The sequence below is a fragment of the Ovis canadensis genome, chromosome 22 (assembly GCF_042477335.2).
Source record: "Ovis canadensis isolate MfBH-ARS-UI-01 breed Bighorn chromosome 22, ARS-UI_OviCan_v2, whole genome shotgun sequence".
Lineage (NCBI taxonomy): Eukaryota > Metazoa > Chordata > Mammalia > Artiodactyla > Bovidae > Ovis > Ovis canadensis.
Window position 1 is genome coordinate 39152132 of NC_091266.1, and position 14142 is coordinate 39166273.

The following is a 14142-nucleotide window of genomic DNA, read 5'->3' on the forward strand; positions in this document are numbered from 1 at the left end:
TAGGCTAGGCTTCTCCACTGACAATATAGGTCAGTAGTCTCCAAAGAGGAGTGACTCCATCTAAGGATATGAAAGACTCCCCTGGAATACAGAACAAAGGGTTACAGCTTCTACTCAAAATTATCTCGTATTTTTAAGGGTCTAATTTGTGTATATTTTCTACTATACACAAGTAATGATAGTAGTATATGTAATTTAAGCATGCATCCAGAAGGATGACTGTTTCATACTTTAACCAACGAAATACTCAAGTTTGGAAATCATTAATCTAGATAACGACTTAAAAAAAAACTCTTCACCAACTCAAAAACTATTGTTTTAAACTTTAACAGAAAGTTTTTCCTCTCATCTCAGAATGCATGCACCAATTTTATATGCAAATAATCAAATATTTGCTTACAATATTTTAACTGGGGGACTTAATAGGTCCTTGAATTCAGAAATGTTATTCTCTAAAAAATATGAACTTGTTTCTCTCATAGTGTGCTATGCACACTAGGTAAGTTTTATAAAACTCTTAGTTCCTGAGAGAGATGTTATGTAAAACATTTATACTTTCTTTCCCTAAGAAAACCTGTTATTCTGGAAAATCAGCCCTTATTCTGATTGGGTTAATAATGGATGGGAGAGGAAGAGTAGTGAATAGCTGAAAGATACAGGGAACTAGAAGACAAATGACACCTACTCAAATCTTTTTAAAAATACCCCCAAACTCCAAATATATCACCATGACCCTTCTACCACTTCATCAAATTTCACTCTATTACTACCAACTGGAGCATCTACTTTATTATCACCTTTTTCAGTTACATAAATCCTTATGAAGGCACAAGAGAAGGTAAAGACACTGAGTAATGGATTTAACTCTGGAAACACTGAAGCTGAGACTTTTCAAACACACTCTCAATTCAGGCTAGGGGGCCAACTGGATCAAATCCTTGATCAAAGCCCAAACAGCTGACATGCCTGAAATATTCTGTGGGAATTCAGCAGGAACACACTGGGAAGATTTTTCTATCCAGGAGAGAGATATATGGGACCACATAATAAAAGGAACAGCTTTGATTCTGACATAAGAATGATGCAAGCTGGTAGACACAGCTAGAATCATAGACAAAAAGATACTTTTCTAGTATCAGTCACTGCTAAATGTAGAAAGAAATAGATCCAGCTAGATAATCCACCCACTTCTTTCTTGTCCAGAAGAGAGATTAACCTGTATTCCTTATCACATTTTTAAGGATACAGAGATCATACTATTATCCTTAGTCATTGTCCATAGAAACTTTGGGAAAGATATATATCAGGAATAAAAAAATCTGTTGTTTCTGCAAAAATAATCATTGCTAAATATCCATTAAATCACACTCTTTCCTCTTTGACTAACTGGTCACTTTATTCAATCAACATGTTTGTCGAATGCCTATTACAAAGCCGGTACCATTTTATGACATACATCCTAGAAGCTGTCCTTTAGGGAGTAGCTAAAACTAGTAAGATTTTTGAGATGTCTAAAATTAGAAAAGATGCTTTTCTATGAAACCAAATATGCTTTATCTTTTCATTTTCATTTAAAGTAAGTACCCTCACCTACAGAAGCAATTCCTGAACTTAACAATCACTCCTATCTCTCCTATAATTTATGAAACAAAAGAAAAACCTAACATATATTCTCACTGCTCCTTTTCTTTCCCTAATTTAAGCTACAACATAGGAGACAGGGGCAATAGGGAATTAAATCTAATTTATGCATGAATACCTAAAGTGCATAAGCAAAGCTGTGATAACAAAAGGGAACAGCTGTATTATAGATAACTGCAGTAATATATATCCCATGATTTATAAAGATAATAAACATCCAAATGCTGAAAGTATGCACTGACTTCAGCTGAGAGGCAGCCTTGAGCCAGAAATACCACGTCTCCAGAATATAGCCTTAAAGCGAAACTGATCTCCTGGCGTCAAACTAATAAATATTTTTTACTATTATTATATAAAAGAAAGTGCTAGGTGCTCTATCAATTAAAAGGCTGATTCATCGTCTCACCACACTTTTAAAACAAAAATATCATTATCTGCCTTGGGGAATCCAAAATTTTCTACTGGTCCCAGAACCTTGACTGCATCTTCATTAATGCCTGTTAACTTGTGTCATTTTTCTAAATTATTAACCAGTGGGCCATACTCCACATCTCTATCTTAAGAGCCTGCATTATATTTGTGAAACTTTCCAAAGCTTACTTTAAATAAAGCAAAAAGCTGCCACCCCAGAAAGCATGACTGAACTAAGCATCCAACATTAAAATGTAATTATCAGCCAGAAACTCCTATGTACTAAGTCACTTGCAAGATATAGATTTGAGCATTAAAACAACAGACACAATCTTTAGCAGACAGACCCAGAAACACTATAAAACTGAGCAGAGACGTCAACACAAAGATAAATGTAACAGCTTTTACTATCATACGGCACTGCAGTAAGGCATAACACTTGAAGAAATGCTATCCAAATAAATACAGACATTAAACAAAAGAAATAAGACTATTAACATAATGTGCTTAAGAACAGGAATCTAGTATTCTCACACTAAAGGAACATGAACATGCAATTTACTAAATTTGGAATTTTGTAAATAGCAAACTCTTAATGGTTTTGAGATTTAACTTGTAATTCAAAGCAGCATTACCTCATCTGTCACTGGTTGCCGTTCTGCAAAGTGTGAAACTATTTGAGTCAACTAGTTCTTGAAGTCACATAACAGAATTCTTCTTCAAATCCCTAGTATAATTTTTGTGTGTGTGACTGTAACCTTACTTCAAAAAGATCGTTTTAGTCGGAACCAGGCCCCTCCACAGTATGTCTCTTCTGAGACAGTGCTGGAGAAAACACCTCTGTGTCTAATTTAACTTGTCATTGGATATCACTGTTGCTCCACATGAATCCATTTGGAATAGAATTTCTCTGGCACTGGTGAACTTTATCCCTCGCTCCTCCTCCTGCCCAGGAGTCACAATTTCCTGGCCAAAGGCCCAACAACAGTTACTGCAACAACAAATGAGACTAAGGATACAAGCAAAAAATCTCAGGCATGTTTTGGTTATGGGTTTGTGTAATTATATACTCAAAGTTTGTTACAGTTACAAGTGCCTGTTGGAGAGTGCAAATTTAGATTATCAACCAAATGATGTATGTGAGTGTCTGTTAATTAACAGAAAAATACTATAAGGTGAATTTTTGTTGAAAACCTAATTTGTTATCTCTTTCCCCAAACTAGTCTCTATTTCCTCCAGGGCACTCTCATTTTCCCCTTAAGTCTAAAACCTAGTTATTAAAATCTTTTGATTCTTTCCTCTCCCTCAAATCCACAACATCTCACTTGCCTTCATTTAAATTTCCAAATGTCTCCAATCTAGATCTTCCATTCCATTCAAACTGCTAACAATTTGTCCAGGTCCCTCATTAATTCTCCAGCAATCATCTCTCAATGGCTCTGCCTGTGCACTAATGCCAAATTAATTGCTTTGAAGTAGTGCTACTCAAAAGTGGGGTCCACAGTCCAATGCAGATTTGTGAAGTGCTGTTACTGGTTTAAGAAACTGCAAGTATTTAGAAACTTAACAATTTGACAGAAAAGTTATGTTTGTTGAACATAATAACAAAAACTATATACTTTCATTTTATCTCTCTTCATTTTTCAAGTAATTCATTTTTATTCTAAGTATCAATTTATAACAGAAGAGAAGTCTTTTAGAAGAAAATGGTTCTCCAACATAGATGAGAAGCACTGTCCTAAGGCCCAGCTCTAATCATGTTGCTCTCCCTCTTAATAAACTTTAGACATTCCTCACTACCTACTACCAAATACATTACAATTTAAAAAAAAATCTTTGAGGAATTCAAAGCTTTCATTATCTTTCCAAAATCAGTTTTATCTCACATTGCTCCACATCACACACCTTTAGCTCTAGTAATTAAAATGAACTACTCGTTATTTCCTCAAAGTTCTCTGAACTTTATACTGTGCTTTGTTTATACTGTGCTCCATACATGAAACGTCCTTCTTAGTTATCTCTACCTTATTTTTCAAGACCCTTGAAATTTCTTTAAGAAACTCTTCTGGCCATGCCAGAGAACTATTGTAACAATGATGCCCCTGGGTCTCAGATTACTTTTTCTAATTAAAGATATTGTCACCCTGCTTATTAAACCTATATGCAGAATACATCATGAGAAACACTGGGCTGGAAGAAGCACAAGCTGGAATCAAGATTGCCAGGAGAAATATCAATAACCTCAGATATGCAGATGACACCACCCTTATGGCAGAAAATGAAGAGTAACTAAAAAATCTCTTGATGAAAGTGAAAGAGTGAAAAAGTTGGCTTAAAGCTCAACATTCAGAAAACGAAGATCATGGCATCTGGCCCCATCACTTCATGGGAAATAGATGGGGAAACAGTGTCAGACTTTATTTGGGGGGGGGGGGCTCCAAAATCACTGCAGATGATGACTGCAGTCATGAAATTAAAAGACGCTTACTCCTTGGAAGAAAAGTTATGACCAACCTAGACAGCATATTCAAAAGCAGAGATATTACTTTGCCAACAAAGGTCCGTCTAGTCAAGGCTATGGTTTTTCCTGTGGTCATGTATGGATGTGAGAGTTGGACTGTGAAGAAAGCTGAGTGCTGAAGAATTGATGCTTTTGAACTGTGGTGTTGGAGAAGACTCTTGAGAGTCCCTTCGACTGCAAGGAGATCCAACCAGTCCATTCTAAAGGAGATCAGTCCTGGGTATTCTTTGGAAGGAATGATGCTAAAGCTGAAACTCCAATACTTTGGCCACCTCATGCGAAGAGTTGACTCATTGGAAAAGACTCTGATGCTGGGAGGGATTGGGGGCAGGAGGAGAAGGGGACGACAGAGGATGAGATGTCTGGATGGCATCACCGACTCGATGGACGTGAGTCTGAATGAACTCCGGGCGTTGGTGATGGACGGGAAGGCCTGGCGTACTGCAGCTCATGGGGTCACAAAGAGTCGGACATGACTGAGCAACTGAACTGAACTGAAAGACATTTCACCAACAACTAAAGTTCTATAATGTGATACATGTGAGCAGCTCTGGCACGTCTATATTTTATCATATACATTAAGTGTTTAATTCCCTTATTCTTTACTGGATTATAATCTTGGAGACAAGGATTTATTGCCTTCCCAACAATGGCATAGGGCCTAGTAACAACTAGACACAATATTCATCTGAATTAAAATTTAAACTAAAAACTTAATAGCAATTAGTGACTGCCAGAGCTGTGGAGAAGAAGGAATGGGCAATTTGCTTTGGGGGATAATAAAAATATTCTGAAATTAGTACTGTTGGCTGCACACCTCTCGAGAGTATATTTAAAACCACTGAACTGTACTCTTTAAAGGGTGAACTGAATGGTATGTGAACTATATCTCAATAATGCTGTTATTTTAAAAACATAATGACAAGACCTTAGTCTGCCTTTATGCTTCCATTCTTCAGTAAAAGAATGCTGCTGCTGCTAAGTTGCTTCAGTCATGTCCGACTCTGTGCGACCCCATAGATGGCAGCCCACCAGGCTCCCCCATCCCTGGGATTCTCCAGGCAAGAACACTGCAGTGGGTTGCCATTTCCTTCTCCAATGCATGAAAGTGAAAAGTGAAAGGGAAGTAGCTCAGTCGTGTCCGACTCTTAGCGACCCCATGGACTGCAGCCTACCAGGCTCCTCCGCCCATGGGATTTTCCAGGCAAGAGTGCTAGTGATCTTAAAAAAAAATTCTAATTTATGAAAATGGATCCTTAAAAATTGAAAGTTTAAATACCTTGAATATACAGACACAATAAGAAATTGTGGACTAGATTATAAAAGTAAAGTCACTGAAGCATCAGTTTTTTTTCATAAATTTCCAGCCAACAGTTTCTTACTAATTTGTCTGAATATCCTCTCTGAGGAACATCCTCAGGAAGGATACATTATCAGATTATGCCATGAGAACAGCACCTTGTGCTTCAAAAGTCTGAATAAGCATGCTATCATTCCTAAAATAACATGAATTATCATAATTTTTCTTATTCAAATACTCAATATAAAAAAGTCCCAGTGAAGAGAATGTGGAGGGAACAAAATTAAAGATGGTTAAAATTTAAGACACATCAACTGTAGAACTCACCCATGTTACATGCCACTAAAAAAGGGCCAGGAGGGGTGCCCAAGAAAAGTCAGAGTCTTGTAAAGCTAGGATTATCAAAGCCCTCTATCCATAGTACAAGGGAAAAGGAGAGCTAAATCTGCAATATAGAAGAAACACACAAGGACATTTGTGCATCTTGACCCTGACACCAAGTCCAAGAAATGGGAAAAAAACTCCCCCTGAGAATCTGAACAATAAATCTGGTAGGTTTGTGGTTTAAATTTACCCTACTACCCAGTCCATATTCTTGCCTGGAGAATCCCAGGAATGGGAGCCTGGTGGGCTGCCATCTATGGGGTCGCACAGAGTCAGACACGACTAAAGCGACTTAGCAGCAGCATGGTTAATGTTGCCCCTACGTGACTGACAGAAATGAAATTCTCTCTAGAAGAACTCAACTTAATTCTAGGTGGTCTATTGCTAGATGTAGCCCAAATTCAGAGATGTCTAAATGTGAAAAAGATGTATATCTTAAAAAGTGATAAATGAAGACTAATAAGAGTAGCAATTATGCTTTCCCCAAAGATTTCAAAGCATTCTTTAAGGAGAAGCTCTTTAAAAGACATTAAAATTCCCTTCACTTTCAACCTCAAATGAAGAAACTGCAGTAACGAGGGCAGAATGGTGGGGAATAAGAAAGAGGACTAACAAACGAAGAATACATAAATTAAGGGAGAAACCGGGAACAATGGCAGTACTTCGGAAAATTACTGTTTAAAAATCTCAGTCTAATTAAAAACACATTTTTTCCAATCTTTTTCCTACTTTCCCCTAAATTCTTTTTCTCCCCAATTTTTAAAAGTAAAAACCAATGTATAGAAGATAATTTATAAAAATACAATAAAATATTAAGGTTTAATTCTGTGTAATAAAAATTAGAGAAGAAAATATTTATCCATGTTATCATTAGGCCAAATTAACAAGTGTGCTGTTTGTGCCCATAATGGAAAACAGAAGTCAAAATCTAGAACTTAAAATAAAAGCAAATGACAAAACTGATTTTAGCTTCTCACCTAAAAGACAGCAGGCTCTAGTAATAAAAGGCATTCTGAACAGCTCCAGAAGATGAGGTATTGATCATTACAATGAAAGAAGAATGTATTTTTTTTCCCCTTGCATTACACATCCTAGCGTACCTATATTTTCCAAATATATTCCTTTGACTATGCTAAACAATAATTTTATTTATAAGATTTTAAATAAGCAAGTTGAGTTTCTCAAGTCTCATTCCCCCTCCAACTTCATTTAGGTATAATTTACTTCAAGTGAAACTCACCCATTTTAAGTGTGAAGATCGGTGAGTTTTGGTAATTGTATACACCCATGTAACAACTACCACAATCAACCCAAAATATTCCTTCATGTCACAATACTCTCCCCAACCCATGGCCACAAAATACCACTGATCTATGCTGTCACTAGTTTTCATGTAGATGGAATCAAACACCATGTAGTCTATCTCTGACTATTTTTCTTAACACAATAGTTCTGAGACTCATTCATGTTATTACATGTATCAAAAATTAGTTCCTTTATTCCAGAGTAGTATTCCATTGCATGGATATACCACAATTTATTCACCTATTCAATTAGTGGATATTTTGAGTTGTTCCCAGTTTTGGCTATCGTAAATAATGATGCTATGAACACTCACACACAAATCTGTATGGACATAATGCTTTCATTTCTCTTGGAGCAAATACTCAGAAGTGGAAATATTAGTCCATTTAATAAGCGTATGTTTAACTTTAAAAGACATTGCCAAAATATTTTTATTTTGCATTCTCATCAACAACGCATGAGAGTTCCATTTGCTCCACACTGTCAGTGTTCAGTCATTCTAGTGGGTCTGCAGTGATACATTACTGTGGTTTTAATGTGTATTTCCCTAATGGCGCTAGTGGTAAAGAAACTGCCTGACAATGCAGGAGACAAGAGATACAGATTCGATCCCTAGGTCAGGAAGATCCCCTGGAGGGTGCCACAGCAACCCACTCCAGTATTCTTGCCTGGAGAAGCCCATGGATAGAGGAGCCTAGCAGGCCTCAGTCCATAGGGTGGCAAAGAGTCGGACACAACTGAAGCGACTCAGCACGCAATGACTAATGACGCAGAGGATCTTTTCACCTGTTTATTGGCCATGTCTTTTGTGTGAAGAATCATTTACAAACTAGGTTATTGGTCTGTGTTATAAGAATTCTTCAGGTATTTTGGATGTAAGTTCTTTATCAGATACATATGTATTGAGAATATTTTCTCCCAGTCTATGGCTTACCTTTTTATTTCCTTAATATTGTCTTCTTAAAAGCAGAGGTTGTTTTTTTTTTTTTAATTTTGATGAAGCCCAATTTATCGATTTTATCTTCCATGCTTTTATTTTTTATGTATTTAAAGAGAAATCTTTACCTAATTCAAAGTAACAATCATTTTCACCTATACTTTAAGCTTTTATATTTAGGTCTATGATCATTTCTGTGTTTTTTTTAATATATATACGATTGAGGCAAAGGTTGAGATTCACTTTTTTTTCTTTATGAATGTTTAGTTGTTTCAGCACATCTGTTAAATAGACTAACCATTGACTAACCATGGCGTCATTACTGAAAATCAACCGACTGTATGTGTGGGTCTACAACCTTCCTATCAGGTTTCATGATCTCTCTATATATCTATCCTTACACTAATAACACACTGTCTCGATTACTATAGGTTTACAAAAGGCTCAAGTATAATTTTTGATGATTTAACTCTACTAACAATCCTTTTCTATTACTTACTTGGGAAATATTTCATAGATATAAAAATAATCACATATACCAACATTCTGAATATAAAAATCATTTCATCCCAAAGTAGAAACCTGATCCATTTATTTCTAAGGATAGCAAAGGAGAATAAAAGCTAACTGATTTCATTTACAGGCTCCATGCAATTCAAATGCACTTGTTCATTACCTATTCAGAAAGTACAAGAATTGCCTCATGGATCCCTAGAAATAATCTAAAAGAATACTCCAGGCTTTATAGTGTCCTCTGACATACACAGATCTTTTTTTAAACAACCAATTCTAACATATGTTTTACCATGGGGGGCGGGGGGGAAGTACTAATTACTTCCCAAGAACTTTGACTGCATCTAGAAATATAGTTCTTCTTAAATCTGTAAACCAGCTTTATAAATAACCACTGTACAAACCTGACAGATATTACCAGCATCCATAATATGTATCACAAAAATTGTTTAATAAAAACTGCAAGCTTATAGCTAGAGCTAGAAGGAAAGAAAATATACAAACCTGAAGAGGCAGTCCTCTCATAATTTTCACATTTAAAGAAACCTCAAAATTCCAATGATGTCATGAGAGGTCTAAAAATAATACAGAATTATTTATACCCATGGCTGCTCTTTTTAACTAATAATGAGGCTTTATAAAATAGGAGTAAAATGGGCCAATTTTATTTTGCTCATAATCAATACATGACCAGATTAAAATAAATTATAAACACAAGACTCTGAAACTACTTCAAAATTTCTACTAGAAAAAAAAAATTAAGAACTTCAAGAAAATCAAAATTTAAATTGCACTGTATTTTTAAAGAGGTTTTTTTTTGTTTTTTGGTTTTTTTTTTGCGGGAATCTGTGTCCTATTTGATTAAAGGGGATGTTTCTCTGGAATTAACCAGGTCAAGTTATGCTTGAAGGTTAGAAATGAGATGGTTAACAGGGTGCAGCTATTAACTTGCATGTCACCTATGACAGTGGTCCTAAAAAGAATATCAATAATAATTCAAATTCTGAAACATAAGAGAAAAAACTATAAAGACAATAAAAAAAAACCTACAGAACTATTTTATATCACAAAATAAAGAGGAACGGGGGATTCCACTTGAAATTATTTTTGTCTACAAGTGACCATAAAGAAACAAAATCACAGGTTGCTTTTCAATTTTTCACACCATTTTCTAAAGGTACAGATTATTTTCAAATGTACTTGAATTTTTAAATTTCACTCATTTCTATGTAAAACTCTTTGGTAAGACACTACAGTTTGCTTCCAATCTTCATAAACACTTTCTACTGAAAAATAAATGAGTTTACCACAAGGTAAACAGGGTGCTTATCTCTTACTGAATTTCTATGAAGATTATCCACCCTCAATGCAGTCTTTCCAAATAGCAACTGTAACTTTACATCAGATTACATGTGAAACACTAGCAATGTAAACTTTCGGCTGAATTTCTTTCAATCTCTCCCCCATCTCCACTCTCCACTCAGACTGGTAGCACTGCTTATTAATCTTCCAATTCACTCTGATGACTAGAACATCTCTTCGCTGAGAAAAATGAGGAGAAAAGAATAATAAACTCACTTACCCTTCCTTAGACATTCTCAAAGATCTACTTCCGCTGGAAGAGAATACAGGATCAACAAACAAGCTTCACTGATCTCTTGAGAACTGTAGCTCATTTGTTAAAGCACAGAGAACTCAGGCCCTGAGAGGCCCAACAAATTCGGGCAAGATGCCGAACCCTAAGCAGGCAATATCTCAGAGACCAATATCCTCAGCTTTAAATACTTAAAAACCAAAGAATAATAAGAAAAAATTGAAGAGCAGGAAAAATAACTGATGGTCTGAACTGTGTAAGACTGGCCAGTTTAGGAAGGACACTATCCAAATGGCAAGTTCCCGTAAGAGACAGGAATCGTTACTGGCAAACACTCAGAAAAAGCAAATTTACCCCCTAATGAGGCCCGCCAACAGTACGCAAACAATGTGAGTTTCACAGAATGGAGAGGCCCTAGTCAGTTCAAATCATTTACTTTACTCTCAGAGAGAGAAAAAAAAAACCATAATACACAGAAGTATGTTTTAATTATCAGTTTAGTTATTTCCTCTTTTAGAAAATGAACAATGCGAACCACAAGAAAAATAAGAATTTATGTGCCGATCATATTACAGGAGTATCCTAAAGTATTTCCACACTGTGGTCTCTCTTCTGATCATTAACTACTTTTAAGGAAAACATGTGTTCACAAATATTTTACTCATAGCCTGAAAATGTCAGCCCATGTGAAAAGAAATTTACAGACCTTTGGCATGTGGAGGATACACCCAGAACATTCGAAAGGTTAATTCCAAATCTCAGAGCAAGTTGCAGTTTGAAAGAAAAACATTTGCAATATTCCTGCCTCCTGACCAATATAATGCATAGGGATTATGCAACAGGGGAAGAAATAAACAAGTGTGCTAAAGTCTAAGAACATTGATAAGGCAAATAAATCCTCCTACTGATGATTTAAAAATAAAATATACATACCTTAGAGAAATACTAGTTGGATTTAAATTTTTAAAAACTTTATCTTTAAACAGTATCAAACTATCTTACCATAAAGATTTCTATTAGTTACTGTAAAATGCTTAAAGAGTCACCAAGTAACTAAAAAAAACCACTACCAAAGACTAAAAATTCAAACTAAAATTATTTTCAATTTAGAAAAGCAGTATGGTTAAAGAGAATGAGCACCAGAGCAACTAGGTTTAAATTCAGCTTTCTGGCTGAATAAGTTAATTAACCTAAGCCTGAGATTTTTCATCTATAGAAGACAGATAACATCTGTCTGTCATTTGTAAGCACTCAAAGAACTATTGGAACTTGGGGCGTAACAGGGAAAGCATTATCCCACCAAAATATCTCTTGGGAAATACATTGTAAAAATCCAATTCTCAAATTATACATGAATATGAAGGACTTTCACTATCCTCAAATCAAATTCCATAAATATAATACAAACTGAATATGGAAAAATGATCTAATCCTTAAGAGTGCCAACTTCCCATGGCTTCCCTGGATTTCCAGCTTGTGGCATCACAGCTCAGTGTTGTGGAAATAAATGTAATTACTATTTTAAGACTTTCTACTTGTAAAGAGAAAGGAAAACAAAAATCTCACTTGAATAGAAGGTATACACACTTACACGAGTTTCCCGTGCAAAAGAAACTGCACTGACTAGCTATTTCAAACTCAGTTCATATATTTAAGAAATGTTTAGTAAATGTCTACCTGCCAGTGCCTAGTACCAGTAACACAAAGACAAACGTGACAGTTCTTGATTTTAAGGAGTCTCTAATGGAGGAGGGCCATCAAAAACATTAAAAAGTTGTATGTAATTGTAGTATTAGACATATGCACAACAGAGAGGTACAGCTCTCTTACTGAAAGACAGGATGCCCACATTGCTGTTGTTAAACTGACACTATACTAAGCACTTTTACAGTTATTATCTCATTTAATCTCAAATAACTCTATGAGGTAGAAATGATTCATATTTCATAGATGACAGAACAAAGTTTACAGCAGTTAAATACTGTGATTCTAAAGAAATTAAAATGAAATAATCCAAAATACTAACCCAAGGTCCAGGTTCCTAACCACCACACTAAAAAGGATTAGCAAGTGTTAATCAGATTAAGAGGAAAAGAGGGGTGGAGAACATTCCAACAGAAGAGAAATTATGAATGAAAAGCAGAGTGACACAGATACTGTGGTGTGTGGAAAAAAAATTAGATGCAATTCAGCGTTGACAGAATACAGGCATTTGAGGAAGGGAGCTGCTCAAGATGAAAGTGGAAAGCAAAAGATTCAGGCCCCACAGGGTCTTAAATGCTATGTTAGCAGGCTTAGGATTTATCCTATAGCATTCTTGATATGATGCCACTCAAGGTCTTAAGCTGGGTGATAAACATGATTCACAAAACAGATCTGAAGATGACAAGGCTAAATAAAAACAGGCAGACATAAGCGGGGTTATATGGTTACTTTTGCAATGCACGACAGTGATGACCAGAGCCTGGACTAGCGCCATCAGGAATGAAAAGAACAGGCCAGAATCTAGAATGATTAGGAGGTTCTATTAAAATGCAACCATGCTCACGTGTTTAAATGCACTGAAAGAGGACTAGAAGAATGCTCTCCAAACTACTGACAGTGTTTACCTATGACAAAGAGGAGTGGGAGTGAAAATGTAAATGAAGGGGAACTTTCATATTTTACTGTATATATTTCTGAATTCCTGAATATTGCACAATAAGAATTTAGTTATGTATTACCTAAATAATTTCAAGCACTTTTTAAAAATAATTACAAGATTAAAATTTGCGATCGATAACTGTTATTACTCTCTATTTCTTGGATTTATGGCAGTCACACTCACAGATGGTTTGACTTCCTAATGAGAATAGTAACAATTACAATTATTTTTAAAATGCTTTGAAAAGGAAAGTGGCTGGAAACAGAGATAGGAATGTACTACAGATTGTTTTGATTCTTAAATGAAAATTCATTAAGATTTAAATGTCTGAGGGACTTTCCAGGTGGTACAGTGGATAAGAATCTGCCTGCCAACGTGGGGGGACATGGGTTTGATCCCTGGTCCAGGAAGATTCCACATGCTATGGCGCAATTAAGCCTGTGCGCCACAACTCCTGAGCCCATGTTCCTCAACAAGAGAAGCCACCGTAACGAGGAGCCCATGCACTGCAACTAGAGAAAGCCCCTTGTGCAGCAACGAAGATGCAGCACAACCAAAAATAAACCTGATTTTTTAAAAACCTAAGAAAGGGACTTCTTTTATAAAAAAATATTTAAATGTTTAATATATATCTGGAAATAATTTTAAAAAAAAGTTTGAAAAAAGACTCCAAAATGAAATGCTAAAGAAACTAAAAATTAATTAAAATAAAAAATGTAATGAACAGATTCAGGTCAGACCCAACCAAAAACAGAACTAGTGAACTGGAAGGTAGGTCAGGAAAAACATTCTAGAATGTAACACAGAGACAAAAAAGGATGAAAACTACAAAATAAAGGATATGGGAAGGGAGGAAAACAGTGCCAAAGTCTAACATACGCTTATCAGAGTT

The 14142-nt window shown here is 35.7% G+C and overlaps 1 protein-coding gene across 14 annotated transcripts in view; it reads right to left on the reverse strand.

Annotated features, from left to right (window-relative positions):
• Window positions 1-14142, reverse strand: part of NT5C2 (5'-nucleotidase, cytosolic II) — a 95256-nt gene that overhangs the window by 47538 nt on the left and 33576 nt on the right. For 3 of the 14 annotated variants that reach the window (XM_069566979.1, XM_069566976.1, XM_069566982.1), the window contains exon 1: window positions 2688-2953. The exons of 5 other annotated variants lie outside the window; for them this stretch is intronic. In XM_069566979.1, coding sequence (XP_069423080.1) covers window positions 2688-2692 — 5 coding nt within the window. In that variant the 5' untranslated portion in view covers window positions 2693-2953. Of the gene's footprint in view, window positions 1-2687; window positions 2954-10594; window positions 10944-14142 lie in introns of those variants that run through there. 6 more of the 14 variants (XM_069566978.1, XM_069566987.1, XM_069566975.1 and 3 more) reach the window with 6 other exon arrangements.